Source organism: Erythrolamprus reginae, chromosome 8, assembly GCF_031021105.1.
Source record: "Erythrolamprus reginae isolate rEryReg1 chromosome 8, rEryReg1.hap1, whole genome shotgun sequence".
In the NCBI taxonomy this organism is placed as follows: Eukaryota; Metazoa; Chordata; class Lepidosauria; order Squamata; family Dipsadidae; genus Erythrolamprus; species Erythrolamprus reginae.
This window is the reverse complement of record NC_091957.1, coordinates 21,585,972-21,609,189: the sequence shown is the minus strand read 5'-3', so window position 1 is coordinate 21,609,189 and position 23,218 is coordinate 21,585,972. Positions and strand designations below refer to the sequence as shown.

Here is a 23,218-nt window from a genome sequence, read left to right as displayed (position 1 = left end):
TCTAAATGCTATCCCTATTGTTTATCACCAGGCTTTTCTCCCAAACCACCAGCTAACCACGTTTGTCCTAAGTCCTCAGGCAGGACCTCCAAACTACGATAACCCATCATCAACTCAAATCCACTCCCCCCAAAACCACTCGAAGTGTCCCAGGACAGACTCCGGACTAAATGTGGCTCAACAGGGCGATGGGTTCAACTCTTTTCGGCTTTTGGCCCACCCACGCGGGACTACACACACCTCCACGCGCTTTCCGGCGTAGGGGGAGGAAGGAAACACGACCCGTCCGAAAACGCCGCCTTGTCGCCCGGCGTTACAATGAAACAGAAGGGAAAAGGGGGAACATGATCGAAACATTTAAATACGTTAAAGGGTTAAATAAGGTTCAGCAGAGAAGTGTTTCTAATAGGAAAGTGAACAAAGAACAAGGGGGCACCATCTGAGGTGTGTTGGGGGAAAGATCAGGAGCAACGGGAGAAAATATTATTCTACTGAAAGAGTAGTAGATGCTTGGAACAAACTCCCAGCAGACGTGGATGGTTAATCCACAGTCACTGAATTTAAACATGCCTGGGATAAACATCCAACCACCCTAAAATAAAATCCAGGAAATAGTATAAAGGCAAACTAGATGGACCAGGAGATCTTTTTCTGCCGTTACTCTTCTATGTTTCTATGGATCTCGGGAGGTCATCTAGTCTAGTCCAACCCCCCTTGGAGACCTATATACCACGGAGGTTTCCACCTTGCCGGCTGGGCGCTTGCAAAAAGGATCGGCTGGCGGTGGGTTGGAAGTGGGGGGAGAACTTTGGAGGCTGGAGCGGGGGGACACCCCAAGCGTCTTGCACGACGGGGGAGGGGAAGGACATTGGGGTCCCTCCTCCCCCGAAACTTCCCCCCTCCTCCCTGATCTTTTTTGCAAGAGAGCAAGGCGACAACATCCGTGCTGCAGGTCTCCTGCGTGTGCCAAGCGGGGGTGGGGGGTTGGACTAGATGACCTCCCGAGGATCCCCCTGTTCATTGCAACGGTGGGCGAGGCAGCCTCCCCTTTCCCCGCGGACGGCCTTGAAGGCTGCAGCTTGGCGAGTCCCATCACGTGCGGCGGCGGCGCGATTAGCCATTAACCGGCGCGGAGTCGGCGGCTTCCAGCGGGCGGACAGGGGCGGTCTCTCTGGCAGCGTCCCCCCCCCACTTCAACCCCCTCCAAGCCCGCCTCTCTCTCCTCCCCTCCCTCCCTCCTTCCAGCGGCTGCAGAGGCGGCCAGCGCAGCCCGGCTTTCTCTCTCTCTCTTTTCTTTCCCTCTCTCTGTTTCTTTCCTCCCTTCCTCCTCTCCTCCTTGGCTCTCCAGACCGCCCGGAGGAGCCCTTGGAGGAGGAAGGCGGTCAGCTTGAAGCCCGAGAGGGGGGCAAAAAAAAAAAGGACGGAGCTCGGGGCCGGCCACGCCGCCTCCCTCCCTCCTTCCCACCCGCCCCCGTCCTTTTTCTCCGCCTCTCCTTTTTTCCCTCCCCCCTTTTCCCGGCCGCGCTTTCTCCCTCTTCCTCTCCTCCTCCTCCTCTCTCTCGCGCTCTCTCCCTTTTCCCAGCGCGCCTCGCAACTTAGGATCGCCGCAAGGGAGGCGCGCAAAAAAAAGGGGGTGCTGGGAACGCGCGGGGCCCCAAAAACAACTCCGCCGGGTCTATTGTTGGCCGCGATGCGGCGGGCGATGATGGGTTCTTCTGGCGGATCGTCGCCCCCCGCCGCCGCCGCCGCCGGCCTGTCTCCGCCTCCTCCGGTGCTGCTGGTGCTGGCGGTGGTGGTGCTGGTGGCCTCGGGGCCGGCCGGTTGCGCCCGAAGCTGTCCGGAGAAAGAGCTGGAGCGGCGCGAGGAAGACGCCAACGTGGTCCTCACCGGCACGGTGGAGGAGATCTTCAACGTGGACCCGGTGCACCAGACCTACTCGTGCAAGGTAAAGGCAAGGCGGCGGGGACTGGGGGAGAAGGGGAGAGAGAGAGAGAGAAAGAGAGAGAGAGGAAGGGAAAGAGAGAGAAAGGGAGAAAGAGAGAGAGAGAGAATGTGAGAAAGAGGAAAATACGGAGAGGGAAAGAGAGAGAAAGGGAAAGAGAAAGATAGAGAGAGAAAGGGAAAGAGGGAGAGAAAGAGAAAGAGAGAGAAAGGGAAAAAGAAAGAGAAACGGAGAGAAAGAGAGAGAAAGGGAAAGAGGGAGAGAAAGAGAAAGAGAGAGGAAGAGAAAGGGAAAAAGAAAGAGAAAGGAAGAGAGAAAGGGAAAGAGAGAGGGAAAGAGAAAGAAAGGGAAAAAGAGAGAGAAAGGGAAAGAGAGAGGGAGAGGAAAAGAGAAAGAAAGAGAAAGGGAAAGGGAGAAAGGGAAAGGGAGAAAGGGAAAGGGAGAAAGGGAAAGGGAGAAAGGGAAAGGGAGAAAGGGAAAGAGAAAGATAGAGAGAGAAAGGGAAAGAGAGAAAGATAGAGAGAAAGGGAAAGAGGGAGAGAAAGGGAAAGAGAGAGAGAGAGAAAGAGGTAGGAGGAAACCCAGTTTCCCCCACGCAGGCGCACATCTGCGGTGGGAAATTTTTGGGGTGGGTGGGTGGTCTTTCTCAGTCCCAACTTTTACTCCGCGGGGGGGGGGAATGGGAGGAAAAAGGCGATCTATCCGCGAGGCCCCACTTGTTGCTTTCCGATCTCTCCTCTCTTCCCCTACCTTCCCCCCCCCCGTCTCTGGTTAATGGGGGGGGGGGGGGCAAAAGCGAACACAACCTATTGGGGTTTCCTGCTTTTTTCTCTCTTGGCGCCCAAGATGTCAGGGGAATTTTTTTGTTTTTGTTTAATTTTGCAGGACCAGACCACGGGGTTTTTTTTGGGGGGGGGGAGGGAAGTGCTTTCGTCCTTCCTTCCAGGATGAGTCCCCCCCCCCTTTCCCTTCATAGGAAGGTCTCTCGTGGTCAGTAGTTGATGGTGCCATCAGGGATTGGAAAAATGAATTAAACTCCTCTTTTTTAAATTATTTTTTTAGACCAATCTTTCTCACCAAGAAATAGAGAATTAATCGCCTACCCCCCCCCCCCATTTTATGCACCACATGGGGAGCCTGGCCTTTGCCAATGTTAACGGAGAAGGCCCTCCCCATTTTATCTTATAGCTGGCTGCTAATAAAATCTGCCTTGGACCACCTTAACTTTCCCACTCCCCATCTGAAATAAAAATCTATTTCCCTTCCAATCCACAGTCAGCAGGATATTTCAGGAGCAAACTTCCCACCATGTTAAGTACATTCTAGGGACCTTAAAAAAACTTTTATTTTAAACTCTCAACCCAGAAAACTCTCAGCGCTTGCTCTCTTTTCTTTACTGTAGAAATAGTTGTGTCAGATGGTGATTCTTTTGGTTTCCATGGGAAGCTGGAAGAAACAGATGGATAAATACCCCCTAATAACATAATGAATTGCCTGAGAGTAAATTTAATTAAATACAGCAAAACACCTTTTTTTCCAGGCTGAAAAGTCTTGATTTGCACTCAGCCCTGGGCGTGTTTTAAACTCTTACTTTTTAATAAACCAGGTTTATTGGGTGAGAGATAAACCATAGGTTCCTGTGGGACTTAGAAACATAGAAACATAGAAGATTGACGGCAGAAAAAGACCTCATGGTTCATCTAGTCTATTTCCTGTATTTTATCTAGGATAGATGGATGTTTATCCCAGGCATGTTTAAATTCAGTTGCTGTGGATTTACCAACTACGTCTGCTGGAAGTTTGTTCCAAGCATCTACTACTCTTTCAGTCAAATAATATTTTCTCACGTTACTTCTGATCTTTCCCCCAACTAACTTCAGATTGTGCCCCCTTGTTCTTGTGTTCACTTTCCTATTAAAAATACTTCCCTCCTGGACCTTATTTAACCCTTTAACATATTTAAATGTTTCCATCCTGTCCCCCCTTTCCCTTCTGTCCTCCAGACTCTACAGATTGTGTTCATGAAGTCTTTCCTGATAAGTTTTATGCTTAAGACCTTCCACCGTTTTTGTAGCCCATCTTTGGACCCGTTCAATTTGATCCATCTCTTTTTTTGTAGGTGAGGTCTCCCGTACTGAACACAGTATTCCAAATGGGGTCTCACCAGCGCTCTATGCAGCGGGATCACAATCTCCCTCTTCCTGCTTGTTATACCTCTAGCTATGCAGCCAAGCATTCTACTTGCTTTCCGTACTGCCTGACCACACTGTTCACCCATGTTGAGACTTTCAGAAATCACGACCCCTAAATCCTTCTCTTCTGAAGTCTTTGCTAGACTTCACCACCAAGGCAGGAGGACTGGGTTGATGCAGGATGATTTCCTGGCAAGGGAATTCTGGGAATGAAAAGTCCACATATAAATGTAAAGCTGCCAAGATTGGCAGATTCTGGGCTTCAAAGATCTGCAGCATCTTTTTAAAGAGTCCTTTGAATTGTATCCTGGTCCTGAAATAACTATGTAAATGGGGTTGGATTGGTGGTTTTAAGTAAGATCTTTCCAGGGTGGGTGGCTGGTTGTTTGAGAATAGAAGGATATACTTTTTTCAGAATAACAGAATTTGAGAACCAGAAGTATCTTGGCTAATACTATTGCATAGAAAACCAGAGTAATTTTCAAGGCTGATTCACTAAGCAATTTACTAGTGGTACAATTTAGCCTTTTGCAATAGATCTGTGAATCCCAATCACTGCTTAGCACCCTGTTTTTACTCTAACAAGGACACCTGGCAGATTAAAGGGATACCAGTGTTTCTCTTATCTGCAGGAGCTTTCTGGTCACCTCTCTCCGTATAATTAAATGTTATCTTTGCACAATTTTCTGGACAGCCATTACTTTAGATGTTGGGGGAATGCACCTGATTGAAGAGAAAAGAGTTCTCCTGTTGTATGTGTTTGTGTGTGATGCACAACATTTAATTCCCCCCCCCAGGCAAGTACAGAAATATATTCCTTGCTTGCACATTTTAGAATCCTGCATAATTTGGTTTTCGAGTCAGTGAGCGGGTGGGAGAATCCCTGCATGCAAAGCAAGCTACTGTATTCCCAGAGTTTGTGGAAGGTGTTTATCTAAGGTTTATCTCCTGTCATGGCATGATCTTCTGAGTTATTAAGAAAGAAGAATGGTTTTTTGAAGGAGAATGCTACCTACTTTTTCTACTTCTCTCACTAGAAGAGTATGCAGTGAAGATAGACTTCTACAGAGGCCCGGAAAATGGGATTCCTCTCTAGGAATAATTCTCAAGATCTTAAGGAAAGGAATTGAGCAATTTGCAGGGATTTGCTGGCAGGGATGTGGTAGAATTAAATAATCCATAGGCGGATGGTTAAGGGAAAATAGAATGGAATGGAATGGAATAGGATAGAATAGAATAGAATAGAATTCTTTATTGGCCAAGTGTGATTGGCCACACAAGGAATTTGTCTTGGTAGAATGGTAGAACATTAAATCATAAAAAACTCCACGAAGCCAAGACCATTCAGTCCTCAATTTCTCCTAGCGCAAGTTGTTTGCAAACAGCATTATTGCCAAACGTTGAGTGTTGAAGGAATTCCAGCTGGGATTCAGTGGCAAAAATAATTAGTTGAAGAGAGAAAGAGTTCTCCTGTTGTATGTGTTTGTGTGTGATGCACCACACTTAATTTCCCCCCCCCCAAAGGCAACTACAGAAATATATTCCTTGCTTGCACATTGTAGAATCTTGGGTTTACGACACTTCACTTAGTGGCCAAAAGTCACAACAGCGCTGAAAAAAAAGTAACTTACAACCATTTTTTCACATCTTGGAGCAGCCCCACGATCGTGGGATCGAAGTTCAGATCGTTGCAATGGGTTCATATTTAATGGCCGTTGCTGTGACCCAAGGTCACATGATCCCCTTTCGTGAGCAAAGTCAAAGATTCACTTAACAACCATGTCATGGCTCGGTGTTGTCCATACATTGAGGACTAACTTTATTGTCCCCAATTCTAAGCCTCTTTTGTTCAATTGCTGAATGAATGGAATAGAATAGGATAGGATAGGATAGAATTCTTTATTGGCCAAGTGTGATTGGACACACAAGGAATTTGTCTTGATGCCTATGCTCTCAGTGTAGATTTGTCAAGAATCATGTAGTACCACACTTAATGATTGTCATAGGAGTCAAATAAGCAATGCAGAAACAATATCAATAAAAATCTTAGGATACAAACAGCAAGTTACAGTCATACAGTCCTAAGTGGGAGATGGGTGATAAGAATGATGAGAGAAAACTAGTAGAAATAGAAGTGCAGACTTAGTAAATAGTTGGACAGTGCTGAGGGAATTAGTTATTTAGCAGAGTGATGGCATTCGGGAAAAAACTGTCCTTGTGTCTAGTTGTCTTGGTGTGCAGTGCTCTATAGCGACGTTTTGAGGGTAGGAGTTGAAACAGTTTGTGTCCAGGATGCAAGGGGTCCATAGATATTTTCACAGCCCTCTTTTTGACTGATAGAACCATCTTCTGGACTGAATGGTGCCGTGATTGGCTGCGTCATCTTCAATTGCACTGTTATGCCCACAAATCTTTTTGATCTCCCTTCAAGCGCCAAATCAGTTCTAAGTTTGATTGGGTGGCACGCACGAATGCCTATTTGATTATAGATACTGTACTTTAAAAAAAAAACCTTTTTTTTAAAAAAAATAAATCCATTTTTAAGACAAGGACATATGCTTCTCATTGGGTTTAAACGTACCGCTAGTGCATAATTAAGTATTTTTAGACAGCAAGTAAAGGCGAGGCGATTGCTTGAAGAGTTTTTTTGAAAAATTGCTGCTGAAGGAAGCCAGCCTCAAAACATCTGTACTGTTACCAGCAAGCTGCTTTTTACACATTCTGTTTGGAAAAGTTTCAAAGCCACCCTTTGGAATCAAATATCTAGTTGAAAAACAGTTGCTGTCTATTGTTTGACTCTTAAAAAATCACTTCCCAGCTATGATGGATTTTTTCGCCCTCTGCTAAATCTTGCTGATTTTTAAAAAACAAACAAGCCAGATTGAAGTGCCACCTTGTTGCTGGTATTTTTTGTCAATCTATATTGCAACATCAGTCCAGATTGTATTCTTCAAAAGATTTCCCTTTTCCCCCACACTCCCTCCCTCTGCTGAACCTTGCTGATTTTTAAAACAAACAAACCAGATTGAAGTGCTGGTATTTTTCAATCAGTATTGCGACATTAATCCCACAAGGTATTCTCCAAAATAGCAATAGCATTTAGACTTACATACCGCTTCATGGTGCTTTTACAGCCCTCTCTAAATAGTTCACAGAATCAGCCTCTTGCCCCCAACAATCTGGGTCCTCATTTTACCCATCTCAGAAGGATGGAAGGCTGAGTCAACCTGAACTACAGCTAGCAGTCTGCTGAAGTAGCCTGCAGTGCTGCACTCTAACCACTCCACCATTCTTGTAGCCCGTCTTTGGACCCGTTCAATTTTGTCAATATCTTTTTGTAGGTGACGTCTCCAGAACTGGACACAGTATTCCAAATGTGGTCTCATCAGTGCTCTATACAGCGGGATCACAATCTCCCTCTTCCTGCTTGTTATACCTCTAGCTATGCAGCCAAGCATCCTACTTGCTTTTCCTACCACCCAACCACACTGTTCACCCATTTTGAGACTGTCAGAAATCACGACCCCTAAATCCTTCTCTTCTGAAGTTTTTGCTAACACAGAACTGCCAATACAATACTCAGATTGAGGATTCCTTTTCCCCAAGTGCAATATTTTACATTTGGAAACATTAAACTGCAGTTTCCATCTTATGCTATCATATATTGTTTTATCTATATACTGTACACGTGTACGTACATTCATACATACTTACACACACACACACACACACACATATATATATATATATATATATATATATATATATATATATGTAATTTATTTATTTATTCATTCATTCATTTATTTATTTATTTATTAGATTTGTATGCCGCCCCTCTCCAAAGACTCGGAGCGGCTCACAACAGAAATACAAAATACAAATCCAATGATTAAAAAGCAAAACAGTTAAAAATATATACACTGCTAAAAAAAAAAGAGGGAACACTCAAATAACACATCCTAGATCTGAATGAATGAAATATTTCATTCATAACAACAGCAGGTGAAATTGATGGTCCATCAGTGTTGCTTCCTAAGGGGACAGTTGGATTTCACCGAAGTTTGATTTACTGGGAGTTATATTCTGTTGTTTAAGTGTTCCTTTTATTTTTTTCAGCAGTATATATTTCTGTATATACGAGGAAGGGAAGGAAGGAGAGGGAAGGAAGGAGGGAGGGAGGAAAGGAAGGAGGGAGGGAGGAAAAGAGGAAGGGAAGGAAGGAAGGAAATGTGGGTGTTTGAATTAGGTAATCTTTAAATTCCCAGATAAATATGTCTCCCTTGAATATAAAGGACACAGTTGTTAAAAAGGGATGGTTTGGTGGTTGTGATACGTGTTTAAATAACAATAAAGTAGTTGATTTGTTCCAGACAGCCAAAATCTCTGCTGTTCATAGATCAATCTTATTTGCCATTACCCCATCTTTCAAACTAGTACATATTTTCGAAGCAAAATAACATCTTATAGATTGTTATGGGTCAACAACTCCAGGCATTCTTGTACTTGAAGTGGGGGGGGGGGGGATGAACAACTTCTCTTTTCAGATAAGCTCTGAGAAACAGGTGGGGAAGAGCCCAGCCTGGCACCAAAATTTTGCTTACAGACATATTCTCCCATCAAGCTATGCACATCCTAGGCCTCTCCGATTCGTAATCTTGCCTTCTTTTGCCAAGATATTAGGTGGGGCTATTTGTGCGCTTGTAGGTTCTGGGTACCCCTCCCCTCCCCCTTCCTCCTGCTGTGACTTGAATCTGGAGCAAAGTGTAGGCAGTTGGTGCCAAGGACTTTCTTGGAACAGTTTTCCCCCCCAACCGGTGTGGTTTGATATCCTCTCTTAAAGGTGATTTTGTTAGGGCCATTTCTCTTGTTTTCTTATTTATTTATTTGTTTGTTTGATTGATTGATTTTTTATGCTGCCCTTCTCCTTAGACTCAGGGCGGCTAACAGCATGTTAGCAACAGCACTTTTTAACAGAGCCAGCCTATTTGTCCCCACAATCTGGGTCCTCATTTTACCCACCTCGGAAGGATGGAAGGCTGAGTCAACCTTTAGCAGGTGATGAGATTTGAACCACTGACCTGCAGATCTACAGTCAGCTTCAGTGGCCTGCAGTACAGCACTCTACCTGCTGCGCCACCCAGGTTCTGTTTCAAAATGTCTGTGTTTGAGTTTATTTATTGTCATTGTTGTTGTTGTTATTATTATTCATGGGACTTTTATGCTGCCCCTCTCCGAGGACTCGGGGCGGCTCACAACATATAATAAAACAATGCATAACACCCTAAATCCAATTAATTAAATATAAAATCTAAAAATTCTTTAAAAAACCCAAAACATAAAAAACAGTCATTCCTATTTGATCAACTTTCATTCACACATTCATTGGTCAGGATGCAAGGATCTAAAGCCTGGTGGCATAAATGAGTCATAAATGAGGGCCGGGCAGTATGAATCTCCGTGTGGAGCTGATTCCAGAAGGCCGGGCCCCCCACAGAGAAGGCTCTTCCGCTAAGCCCCGCCAAGCGACATTGTCTGGTTGATGGGACTTGGAGAAGGCCGACTCTGTGGGACCTAACCGGTCACTGGGACTCATGCGGAAGAAGACGATCCTGGAGATAATCTGGTCCGATGCCATGTAGGGCTTTATAGCTCATCACCAACACTTTGAATTGCAATGGCAGTTTTCCATTCACTTCTTATTTCCTGAGAAGTCTCAGGTAGTATAATCTCTGCTGGGCCCTGTTGACCAGGGCTGTAATGTGAATGCCCCAGGTTGGGTCCTTGGTGGCGCAGTGGTTAGAGTGCAGTACTGCAAGCTACTTCTGCTGATCACCAGCTGCCAGCAGTTTGGCAGATCGAATCTCAGTAGGCTCAAGGTTGACTCACCCTTCCATCCTTACAAGTTCGGTAAAATGAGGACCCAGTTTGTTGGGGACAATATGTTGACTCTCTGCAAACTGCTTAGAGAGGGATGTAAAGCACTGTGAAGTGTTATATATAATTTTAAATGCTATTGGTATTTATGAGAACACCCAGAAACTCAAAAACTGGCCCCTTGCTCCGCTTAATCTCCACTGATAGCCAACGGCTGGATGTCTGATCTATTCCTTCTAATAGTCCATTATTAACTGCAGTCTTCCCAGGTAGAAAAATGCCAGCCTCTGTCAGGTGAAATTTGAGGAATGTCTAATATTTGCTTCTTGACAGCAAGAAGTGTTTGTCTGCCCATTTACTTTCCTTCACAAGAGGCTCAGCCGCCATGAAAAAATATTTCAGGTATGGTCAGGCTGGGGGGGGGGGATCTTCTTTCTGGCTTGAGAAAAAAGCAGGATTCACACTCAATGTGAGGGCTGCCAGAAAAATAGCAATAGCATTTATCTATCTATCTATCTATCTATCTATCTATCTATCTATCTATCTATCTATCTATCTATCTATCTATCCATCCATCCATCTACCTACCCCCCCTCTCTCTATATATATCTATTTATCTATATCTACCTACCTACCTACCTCTCTCTCTCTCTCTCTCTCTCTCTCTCTCTCTCTCTCTCTCTCTATATATATATATATATATATATATATATATATATATATATATTTATCTATCTATATCTGTCTGTCTATCTATCTATCTATCTATCTATCTCTCTCTCTCTCTCTCTCTCTCTCTCTCTCTCTCTCTCTATCTACCTACCTACCTCTCTCTCTCTCTCTCTCTATCTATATCTATCTATCTATCTATCTCTCTCTCTCTATCCATCCATCCATCCATATCTCTCTCTCTCTCTCTATCTATCCATCTATCTCTATCTATCTATCTATCTATCTATCTCTATCCATCCATCCATCCATCCATCCATCCATCCGTCCATCTACCCATTTAATTTATTTATAATTGGATTTATAGGCTACCCCTCTCGGAGGTAGATTTAGACTTATATACCAGTGGTATATAAGTCTAAATCTACCTCCGAGAGGGGCAGCCTATAAATCCAATTATAAATAAATTACAGTAAGTGCTTTTACAGCCCTCTCTAAGCGGTTGACAGAATCAGCATATCTCCCCCAACAATCTGGGTCCTCGTTTTAACCACCTCGGAAGGATGGAAGGCTGAGTCAACCTTGAGCCGGTGGTGAGATTTGAACTGGTGAACTACAGCCAGCAGTCAGCGGAAGCAGCATTCAGTACTGCACTCTAACGATTGCGCCACCTTGGGTAAATGTATAAATAATATATAAATAAATATATAAATATATACCGCTCAAAAAAATAAAGGGAACACTCAAATAACACATCCTAGATCAGAATGAATGAAATATTGAATACTTGGAGTTATATTCTGTTTAAGTGTTCCCTTTATTTTTTTGAGCAGTGTATATAAATATATTACATATTTAAATATAGAAATATATAAATAATATTCTAAAATATTAGAACATGGAATGCAAGGAGTGCTAGACTTACGACAGTTCGTTTAGTGCCCATTAAAGTTGCAATGGCATTGGAAAAAGCAACTTATGACCGTTTTCCCACAATTATGACCTTTGCCATGGGGAGTTTGCTTAACATTTCTACCAAATGCACATCGGCTGCGGATGATGGGAATTGTGATCCCAGGTCCCTTAACTGGGCAAAGCTGTGCCCGGGTAGTTTCCAACAGTTTTTTCCAATTGTTTTTGGAGGCCTGGCTCCATGCTCCTCACTTAATTGGGTGACAGTTGTTTTAACTCTCCCAATTGATATAATTTCTCCCTTTTCCGTCTCATTTTTTTCTTTAATAGCTTCATCTTGATTTCATGATGCACAACATGTTTCCCTCTCTTCTTCGCCCTGGCAGCTTCATTTTGCATTAACTCCTTTTTATATTTGTCCTCACCTCTTCTTCTCGTGCTAGTTTTATTTTGTTTTGGGTTTTGTTGCGATCGTTGTAGTTTATGGCTTTAATTTAATTCAGTTGCAGAGGATTTTAGGAAGAAAAAACAAAGCGGAAGAAAAAATTATTTGCCGGCTGAAACTTCGGCATCTACGAAGATGTGGATTCTAATCTAAAAAAAAAAGAGAGAGAGAGACGCTATAATAAAAAATGGGGTTTTGCAAAGCTCTTGCAAAATTTTCAGCAATCAAGTGCTTGCCAATTGAATGGGATGACTTATTGCAGCCAATTTGCTGCGGCCAAGTTGCTGGGAGATAATTCAACCAATTCGATTTAATTATTTAAAATAATTTTTTAAAATCATTATTTTTCGTTCGCATTTCATTTGCTCCTTCCTTTGCCGTTCATTCCTTAATTATTCTACTAATTTCTTCAATATTAGTATAACTGAACTTGTCATTCAGAAAGGTCAGCAGTTCAGCAGTTCAAATCCTTAGTACAGGTCTCCTGCATGAGCAGGGGTTTGGATTAGATGACCTCCAAGGTCCCTTCCAACTCTGTTACTGTTAAAAGTCTTGTCCTGTGTTTGAGAGTCCCAAAGCGAATTGGCCACGCTGAGTTGGCTGGCGTCAGGTTGGCTATGATGAGTCCCCCACTACTCTACTTTGCTATTCCCTTCCCTCCCCTCCCCTCCCCTCCCCTCCCATTCCATTCTATTCTATTCTATACTGGCTGCCGATTAGTTTCCAGTCACAATTCAAAATGTTGGTAATGACCTATAAAGCCCTACATGACATTGGACCAGAATACCTTCGGGACCGTCTTCTGCCACACAAATTTCAGCGACCAGTAAGGTCCCACAGAGTTGGCCTTCTCCGGGTACCTTCGACTAAACAATGCCGTCTGGCGGGCCCCAGGGGAAGAGCCTTCTCTGTGGTGGTACCGGCCCTCTGGAATCAACTCCCCCCAGAGATTATAACCACCCACACCCTCCTTGCCTTTCGTAAGTTACTCAAGACCCACCTATGTCGTCAGGCATGGGGAAATTGAGATACCCCTGGGCCTATATTGTTTATGTATGGTATGATTGTGTTGCATCATTTTAAATGACAGGTTTTTAGGTGTTTTTTAAATACAGTATATTGGATTTGTCACATTGTTGTTATTGTTGTGAGCCGTTCCGAGTCTCCGGAGAGGAGTGGCATACAAATCTAATAAATTATTATTATTATTCTATTCTATTCTATTCTACTCTACTCTATTCTACTCTAATTCTCTTTTATTCTATTCACATCACCTTCTTTAATTCTCCCTCCTTTGTCCAGGTGAGGGTTTGGCGATACCTGAAGGGGAAAGAGGTGGTGACTCACGAGATCCTCTTGGACGGCGGGAACAAGGTGATGATCGGGGGCTTTGGGGACCCCTTGATCTGCGACAACCAGGTCTCCACCGGGGACACCCGGATTTTCTTCGTCAACCCCGCCCCGCACTACCTGTGGCCCGCTCACAAGAACGAGCTGATGCTCAACTCCAGCCTCATGAGGATTACTCTGCGCAACCTGGAAGAGGTGGAACACTGCGTCGAAGGTAAGCGCAAAGCTCGAGGGAATCTGCAGCTTTTATCATTTCACGGGCGGTCCTCGACTTGCGACCACAGTTGAGCCCCAAATGCTATCCGTTAAGGCAGCTTTGCCTCATTTTACAAACTTCCCTGCCACCTCTGTTGTTTTTATTCTTTTTTTAAAAAAATAATCTTTATTAAGTTTCTAGATATTTATTTATTATTTATTTATTAGTTGGACTTAGATGCTGCCCCTCTCCGTGGACTCGGGGCGGCTCTCAACATCTCAATAACAAAAATACAATATGGAAACATTTCTAGGTCCAATTAATAGTGATAATGAATTTAAAATTATTTAAAAAATTAAACTTTTAAAAATCAATCAATCTAAAAAATGGTCTAAATAAACATAACATACAAAGGAAAAAAGGAAGGAAAATGAAGGAAAATAGAGACAAATCAGCTTATAAACCTATAGAACATATAGAGCATTTAGTTTCAGTGGCGTTCAAAATAGGCACATAGATAGTTATTGGCTTGTCATCAGTTAATGTTTTCTTTCACTACATACAAATATTTATTTGTTGTATAAAAGACATAATTTGTCAACCCTATTGTTGACTATCACTATTGAGCGACCTAATATTAAGTATTTGCATCTTATATATTTTTATTAGATTTGTATGCCGCCCCTCTCCGTAGACTCGGGGGGGGCATAGTATGTGGAGTTGTGTGTTTATTTTCTTTAGTTCTGTATACTATATTGTATTCATTTTGGGTATTTCTAAGGAAGGTACGGATTCGTTTTTAGGGGTTTTATGTTCCATCGATTTATGGTGCACTGTTTCTATATTTTCATTTTATTTGGGTGCGATACGAAGGAGTTTTGCTTTTTCTTTAGGTTTTTTAATGTATTTTTTCTGTTTGAGCCATTTGTACCAATTTTCCCATATTTTGTAAAATTTGGATTTATCTTTTTCCTGTAATTCCAGAGTCATTTTGGTCATTTCTGCACACTCAAGGACCTCAATTATGAAGCTTAAAGTTGTGGGGGCTGTTTCTGTTTTCTGTTATTTTTATTCTATTTATTTATTTATTGTATTTATATGCCGCTCACTCCAAAATGGACTCGGGGTTGAGCGAATCAAGGCAGCTGTTAAGTTAGGAAAACACGGTCATTAAGTGAATCTGGCTTCCCCATTGATTTTACTTGCCAGGAGGTCGCAAAAGGCCCCCCCCTTTTGCGACCTCCTGGCAAGTAGAGTCCTGGAGTCACGCGATCCCCCCCGATCGCGTGACTCCAGGACCCTACAATCTGTCACAAATAGGAACATCCAGATTTTGCCCTGGTGGCCTCAGGTGTGAAAAACGGTCGTAAGTCACTTTTTTCAGCGGCATTGTAACTTTGTAACAGTCACTAAATGGACTACCCAAACTCCGATTAATCGCGGGAAATATCGAAAATTATAATAGGCTAGTGATGGCGAACCTTTTTTTCCCTCGGGTGCCGAAAAAGCATTCACGTGCGCTATCGCACATGCCCGAGTACCCACACCCATAATCCAATGCCTGGGGAGGGCAAAAACAGCTCCCACCCCCACCGGAGGCCCTCTGGAGGCCAGAAACAGTTTCCCAACATCTGGTGAGTTCAGTAGGCTCATGTTTTGCCCTCCCCAGCCTCCAAAGGCTTCCCTGGAGCCAGAGAGGGTAAAAACGCCCTCTCCCATCTCCACGGAGGCTCTCTGGAAGCCAAAAACGTCCTTGCAGAGCCTTTGTGCGAGCCAAAATTCAACTGTGCAGTACATACATGCACGTTGGAGCTGAGCTAGGGCAACAGCTTGCGTGTCAGCAGATATGCCTTCGCCTGCCACCTGTGATACCCGTGCCATAGGTTCGCTATCACTGTAATAGAACATCATTACATGTGTCGCCAGGCATGGGGTAATTGAAGTATCCCATGGCTAATATGATTTATGTATGGTATGATTGAGTTTATGGTTATTTTAATGATATGGGTTTTAAATGTTTTTTTAAGTATTGGATTTGTTACATTGTTTATTACTGTTGTGAGCCGCTCCGAGTCTTCGGAGAGGAGCGGCATACAAATCTAATAAATTATTATTATATTATTATTATCAGGAATTCCTAGCAATTAGGCCCAATGCCTTGGGCCGCCCATTTCAGAATTGACTGCAAGTCTCCTGTGTTATAATCAGAAGTACTAGAACAGTGATGGTGAGCCCTTTTTTTGGCCTAAAGAGGGGTTGTGGATACAGGTGCCCACACCCATAATTCCATGCATCCCCTATGCATGCACATGTGACCCCTCCTCCCGGCATGCGGTGGCACACCTGTTTTTTCACTCTCCCCAGGCTCCATAGCTTTTCTAGTAGCCTAGGGAGGGTGAAAACTGTCTCCCCCTATCCTGGAGGCCCTCTGGATGACAGAAATGGGTTATTTCCCAAGTTGAAATGGGCCACTTCTGGCCTCCGGGCTGTTTTTGCCCTCCCCAGGCTCCTAGAAAGGCTCTGAAGCCTAGTGAGAGCAAAAAACGGGCCTTCCCCACCCCCTCTGGAGACTGGACATGTTTCCTGGGTCCAAAAGGCCTGAAAATCAGCCGGCCGGCACACTGGACCTGAGCTTGTGTGCCCACCTATATGGCTCCACGTACCACTTGTGGCATGCTTGCCATAGGTTCACCATCACGGGACTAGAACCTTTAAAAAATAAAACCCCAACAACGTCCAAATACTCACCCAGCAAGCCAAGATATATTCCACGGTGTGTTTTTGATTTCCTGCAATTTGTACTCGTCGGGTTTCACGGGCCACCCAACTCTGCCAAGACTCTGGGTGGCATCCATTACTACCAAGGATGAGGACTATCAAAACAAAGGAAAGAATTATGTATGATCCAAAGGGTGGGGGGAGACACACACATTCAGACTAAAATACAAAATCCTATAAGGAACTTGGTTTCCTATCCCAACCCAAGATTTCTACATACTATTTTTATTTTATTTTTTAAAAGGGTTATTAGCTCTGTGAATCTCTGGATGCAGCTTTGGGCTTTTGTTGTTGTTGTTGTTAATCCTGACCGACATGGTGTGTGTCCCATTCATAAGAACTCTCTCTCTCTCTGTGTGTGTGTGTGTGTTTGTGCGTGTGCTTAAGGGTGTGTGTTTTAACAGTAAGCTCCAAAATCCGAAAGAAACTCCTGGAGCATTTTAAAACCTGGAATGTGCTCAGAGTTATTACATTCCGGCTTGATTGCCTCTTAACTTTTTCCTCTGTATTTGCTTTTCAACCTATGATTATTATTATTTTTTTAAACAAACTGCTCTATTTGTAGGCTCTCTGCCATACCATGCTTTTTTGTTTTAAATTGAATTTTTATAGTAATAGTAGAACCACACCATACTGTGTGCATTTATGGCTTATTGGCCGTTACAACAGAGGATGTAGTCCATAAATCCTGATTTTCTTTTTTTTAAAAAATCGGCCGGTATCATTTGAGCTTCTTTGCAGTGGCCGGCAGTCCTCGACTTTATGACCGCCACTTATGTTGCTAATGAGATATTTAATTAAGGAAGTTCTGCCCCGTCGTACAATCTTCCTTCCCACAGTTGTTAAGTGAATCATTGCAGTTGTTAGGTTATCAAGCCGGGTGGCTTTCCCATTGTCAGAAAGTTGCAAAAAACGATCAGAGGGGAGGCATACAAATCTAATAAATTATTATTATTATTTTTATTTTATTTTATTATTTTATTTTATTTTATTTTATATTATTATTATTATTATTATTATTATTATTATTATTATTATTATTATCATTATCATCATCATCAATCTCATGACCTCAGGACCCTGCATCAATACAAGGTAGATTGCCAAGGTTCTGAATTTTGATCGTGAGACCCCGGGGAATGCCATAGGTCCCCTTTTAAATGCCTTTGTGACTGTGAATAGTCACTAAATGGACAAGTTGTAAGTCAAGGACTACGTATATAGGTTCCACAGCCAGACACAGGTCAGAATGCCAACTGTTTAGAGTTAATACACTGCTATATTTTATATGTGTGTGTGTTTGTGTGTCTGTACGTGTGTGTGTCACATGTTTTTGCTGAATTTGAAAATTAAGGGAGACTAGGATAGATCTATTTTGGCCTTGCTCTGGCCTCATCAGATAGCCATGCCCTCACTGGGATTTGAACTTGCAGCCTTTGCCTTATAAGTCAGAGAATTAACCTCTAGGCTACAGTATCCAATCCCTTCAGCTCTGTACCAGGGAAGGGTTACATGTTTTTTGTGTCGAATCATCCTGGTATATTGAAGGAGCATCACAGCTTCCTTTTTTGCCTCTCGGGCCAACTCAGGGTCATTTCCAAGGCAGTTAATTTATTCTTAGCCAACAAACTATATTCTGTATGTGTCACATATTTTTGTTGAATTTGAAAATTATGGGAGACTGGGACAGATCTATTTCGGCCTTGTTCTGGCCTCATCAGCTAGCCATACCCTCACTGGGACTTGAACTTGTAGCCTTTTGCTATATAAACACCCCCCCCCCCCACACACACACTGCTCAAAAAAATTAAAGGGAACAGTCAAATAACACATCCTAGATCTGAATGAATGAAATATTCTCATGGAATATTTCATTTGCACAATGGCATGTGAAATTTATGGTCAATCAGTGTTGCTTAGTAAGTAGACCGTTTGATTTCACAGAAGTTTGATTTACTTGTAGTTATATACTGTTGTTTAAGTGTTCCCTTTATTTTTTTGAGCAGTGTGTTTGTGTGTGTGTGTGTAACATATTTTGCTGATAATGGAAAGGGAGACTACTATAGATCTATTTTGGGCTTATTTGCCTTCATCAGGTAGCTACATACACCCTTACTGGGATTTGAACTTGGAGCCTAAGGCAGAGATCTTAGCCATTAGACTACAGGATCATCTCCTGTATCAGCTTATATTATATTACATAGAGAGACACAAATGGGATTTCCTGTAGTACAGGATGCATTTTTTCTCTCTGAGCAAAAAATTAAGACAACTTCTGGAATTCTGCTGGAGCAGCAATAAACTTTCCTGCCTGTCTTTTCCTCCTTGTTTCTCCTTTTAACATGCACACACACACACACACACACACACACACACACACACACTGCCATCCATAACCGAAAGACTTCAGACCGAGACAAGCTTCATGCTGTTGGCCAGTTTTCTGACCAAGGTGACAAATGTAGATTAAGCTTTGACAAGAAGGAAATTTTTTGAATTGTGTGTATGGGGGCAAAGCAGTGTTTCTCATGGGGACTTCAACTCCCAGGATTCCTTGCTGATTGGGGAATTGTGGGAGTTGAAGTCCACACTTCTTAAAATTGCCGGAACTAAAGAAACACTGGGGTTGAGGATAAAGCCTCTTCTATTGGTCAAAGAGAACAGGGGCATATTGTATAGAGCTGTATAGAGCGCTGGTGAGACCCCATTTGGTATACTGTGTCCAGTTCTGGAGACCTCACCTACAAAAAGAGATGGATCAAATTGAACGGGTCCAAAGACGGGCTACAAAAAATGGTGGAAGGTCTGAAGCATAAAACTGATCAGGAAAGACTTCATGAACTCAATCTGTAAAATCTGGAGGACAGAAGGGAAAGGGGAAACACGATCGAAACATTTAAATACGTTAAAGGGTTAAATAAGGTTCAGCAGGGAAGTGTTTTTAATAGGAAAGTGAACACAAGAACAAGGGGGCACCATCTGAGGTTAGTTCGGGGAAGGATCAGAAGCAACATGAGAAAATATTATTTGACTGAAAGAGTAGAAGATGCTTGGAACAAACTTCCAGCAGACGTGGTCGGTAAATTCACAGTAGCTGAGTTTAAACATTCCTGGGATAAACTTATATCCATCCTAAGATAAAATACAGGAAATAGTATAAGGGCAGACTAGATGGACCATGCGGTCTTTTTGTCCCGTCAATCGTCTATGTCAGTGTTTTTCAACCAGTGTGCCGTGGCACACTAGTGTGCCACGAGACATAGTCAGGTGTGCCGCAAAGCTCAGAGAGAGAAAGAAAGCAAGAGAGAGAGAAAGAGAACAAGAGAAAGCAAGCAAGAGAGAGAGCAAGAGAGAGAAAGAAAGCAAGAGAGAGAGAGAAAGAGAGGGAGGGAAGGAGAGAGAAAGACATAGAGGGAGGTAAGGAGGGAGAGAAAGAGAGCAAAAAAAACAGGAAGGAAGAGAAAGAAAGAGGGATGGAGAGAGAGAAAGAAAGAGGAAGGAAGGGAGAGAGAGAGAATTTTTTTGTCCAAACTTTTTTAGCCCCCCCCCCTCCCGCCCCGCTCAATGTGCCCCAGGGTTTCGTGAATGTAAAAAATGTGCCGCGGCTCAAAAAAGGTTGAAAATCACTGGTCTATGTTTCTAAGTCCTAAATGTCGTTCACTTCTGTGGGTTTTATATCCCACTGAGTAAATCCCATTTACATCTGGGGATTTTTCTTCCAGTATAAAAGATTTTATACCTCTACCTAGAAAGATGCCTATTAAATTTCACTGAATTTCCCTTGGATTCCTAGAAAGAATTTTGTTTTATTGGATACAGGTTGTTTCACGTCTTTCTGATTTGTAACATTGACTGGCTTTGTTGTTATTTCCTGGAATGTATATTTATTCCGAAGAGCAGGGTAAAAATAAAACAAGAGCCCAAAAATCAAAGTCCAAAGCACAATAACAATCAGCTTTATTTACAACCATTAAGTGTTGTACCTCATGATTCTTGACAAAGGTGTCTTTTCTTTTATGTACACTGAGAGCATATGTACAAAAGACAAATTCCTTGTGTGTCCAATTACACTTGGCCAATAAAGAATTCTATGCTATTGTATTTGCCTTTTGCAAATACATGTACATCAGTTTGTTGCACATAAGTATAACATTAAGGAGAATAAAGGTATTCTCCAAGTTAGTACTTCCTTTTCATCAAGTTTATTATAAAGAGGCATAGGGCTAAATTTCATTGTAATTTTGTACAGGTTGGTGTGGGTAGTGTATTTTCTCTGAAATTCCAGGAAAAGAGAGATAATTTCTAGAAAATAGTTGGAATACTTAAAGCATGACAAGATCTTGATTTAAGTAGTATACTTTATTGCCTTTTAGTGATAATCTGTTTTCCACTGGAAAGTGATAATCTGTTTTCCACTAGAAAGCTGGTAATAGGAAATGACTTTAAAAATATTAATTTTCTAAGCTGGTGTACGTTAGTGCAGAGAGCCATTGAGGCTACAAATTGAGCATCTTGGCAAATAGAAGGATGCCTAGACCCGCTTTGCCACATAAATCGAGACATCTTCAATGTTATCTTATAGTTTCGCACCAAATCAGGGTTTGTTAGAATAAGATACAATGGCTTGATTTGCACACAATTCGGAGCCAAAGCCGACTTTCAATCATGGTCAATCTGTTGGTTAAGCTTGTCAACTGCTCCAATTTTGGGACTCTGCACTTTGGGAGCCCCCCCACTCCAATTGTCTTGGACCTTAATTGGAAAATCTGGTTGGCTGAACCGGGAACACGTCAGTATCTTAAGCCAATTTTATAGGCTTACGTTTGAAGTTTAAACTAAGAAGCTCCAAGATCTGAGCTTCTTGCAAAATTAAGGAACTTTTAAGACCCTGGCCTATTGAACCTGGCTTGTTTTAGTTTCCTGTGACCTTCAGATCAAGGCATGTTGGTTATTTAAAGTCTTCTGAAAGTCGTTATGGTCCATGGGGTTCTTGCTACACATTCTGGCTTATTCAATTCAAAACTCACTTTGTAAAGACACACAATGCTGGGAGTTTTTGATCTGGAAAAAAAGCATGTGGGATTTTGGTTGAGAACTGCATCCTTCCCTTCCCACCCGCATCTCCTCCTTCTCTCTCCCACCCAACCTACTTGTACTACACACACACACACACACACACACACACACACACACACACACACACAGTGTTTCCCCCCAAAATAAGACCAGGATCTTACATTAATTTTGCTCCAAAAGTTGCATTAGGTCTTATTTTCCAGTTATTTTCATGGAAATACAGTACTGAATGCATCCATCTGGCTGATAGTCTTAACTGGGACATATTTTGGGGGTAGGTCTTATATTACGAGCATCCTGAAAAATCATGCAAGGACTTATTTTACTGGTTGGGTCTTATTTTTGGAGAAAGAGGGTGCATGTACACACACACACATACACAAAGTGTTTCCCCCCAAAATAAGACGAGATGTTACATTAATTTTGCTCCAAAAGACGCATTATGTCTTATTTGGGGGGAGATACGGTACTAAGTGCATACAAATCTGAATAATAATAATAATAATAATAATAATAATAATAATAATAATAATAATAATAATGGCATCCATCTGCCTGATAGTCTTAACTGGGGCTTATATTTGGGGTAGGTCTTATATTACAAGCATCCTGAAAAATCATGCAAGGACTTATTTTACCCTTTGGGTCTTATTTTCTGAGAAACAGGGTGCGTACATATATACACACACACACACACAACTGGGTCTTTAGTACAGGGAGCCAGACACTCTGCTGTAGAAGGAAGTGAAGATTAGAAAGAACGGAGCAAAAAACAACTTGATGTGTGTGTGTAGGGCGAAGATTGGCGTTACTCCAAAGAGAAAGCACTCTTCCATTCATTCATTCATTCCAATCCAGTGGACTCAGCTGCATTTTTGCTCCTTTAAATTGTGTGGACTTTGAACTCTCTCTCTGGGTGTTTGCAAGACAGAGAATGCATTCCTTGGGATGGGGTGCCAACCCAGGGCTGGTGACTAGGAAAATTATTTAAGGAAGAGGTGGGGCTTTTAAAGGGGCAGGGAAAGACTTAATCCTCCTCTTCCTGTCCATGCAGAACCTTAATAGTTTGCATTCGCACATTCCTCTAGGCCTTAATGTATCTGCTCTTTGCTCAGCCTACCTTGGCTCTGAAAACGTCTGGTTGAATGTTAACCAAATCAAAGCAAAGTTTGAACTGCTCCTAAGAGCAGTGCCATGTGGAGTTCATCAAACGGGCCCCATTGCGTTGTTTGCCTTGTATATGCTTGTATACAGATGACACAACACCTGCATGCACAGACAGACTGGTGTCCAATGCAGTGCTCTTAAGAAAGGCGACAAACCAGAGGTTCAGCAGGATTGGATTACAGACCACAAAATCATCATTTTAACTCTGAGTGCAATGAAACGAAATTCGTTTCAGGAATAAGACCATGGTCCTAGTTTCTAGTTTAGAAGCAAGCATTTTTCTGCAAGAGGTTAGATTTTGAAGGCAGTTTAGTCCAGTCCTTTGCTCAGTTCAGTAACTGAGATCTGGATTAAAACAGGCAGGGAGAAAGGCCCAAATAGTACCTCTACCTACGAACACCTCTACTTACAAACTTTTTAAGATAAGAACCAGGTGTTCAAGATTTTTTTGCCTCTTCTCAAGAACCATTTTCCACTTACAAACCTGAGACTCCGAAACTATAACCGGAAAAGGCAAGGAGAAGCCTCAGTAGGGCCTCTCTAGGAATCTCCTGGGAGGAAACAGGGCCGGAAAAGCCGGGGAGAAGCCTCCGTGGGGGCTCTCTGGGTCAGAA

General features: G+C 42.6%; 1 protein-coding gene across 1 annotated transcript in view; it reads left to right on the top strand.

The window, feature by feature from the left end:
* The first annotated feature begins 1,228 nt into the window (after positions 1-1,228).
* The window catches only part of AGRN (agrin), a 286,746-nt gene continuing 264,756 nt past the window's right edge, over positions 1,229-23,218 (top strand). The window contains exons 1-2 of the mRNA XM_070759241.1: positions 1,229-1,945; positions 13,340-13,601. Of these exons, the coding sequence (XP_070615342.1) occupies positions 1,691-1,945; positions 13,340-13,601 (517 nt within the window). The 5' untranslated portion in view covers positions 1,229-1,690. The remainder of the gene's footprint in view (positions 1,946-13,339; positions 13,602-23,218) is intronic.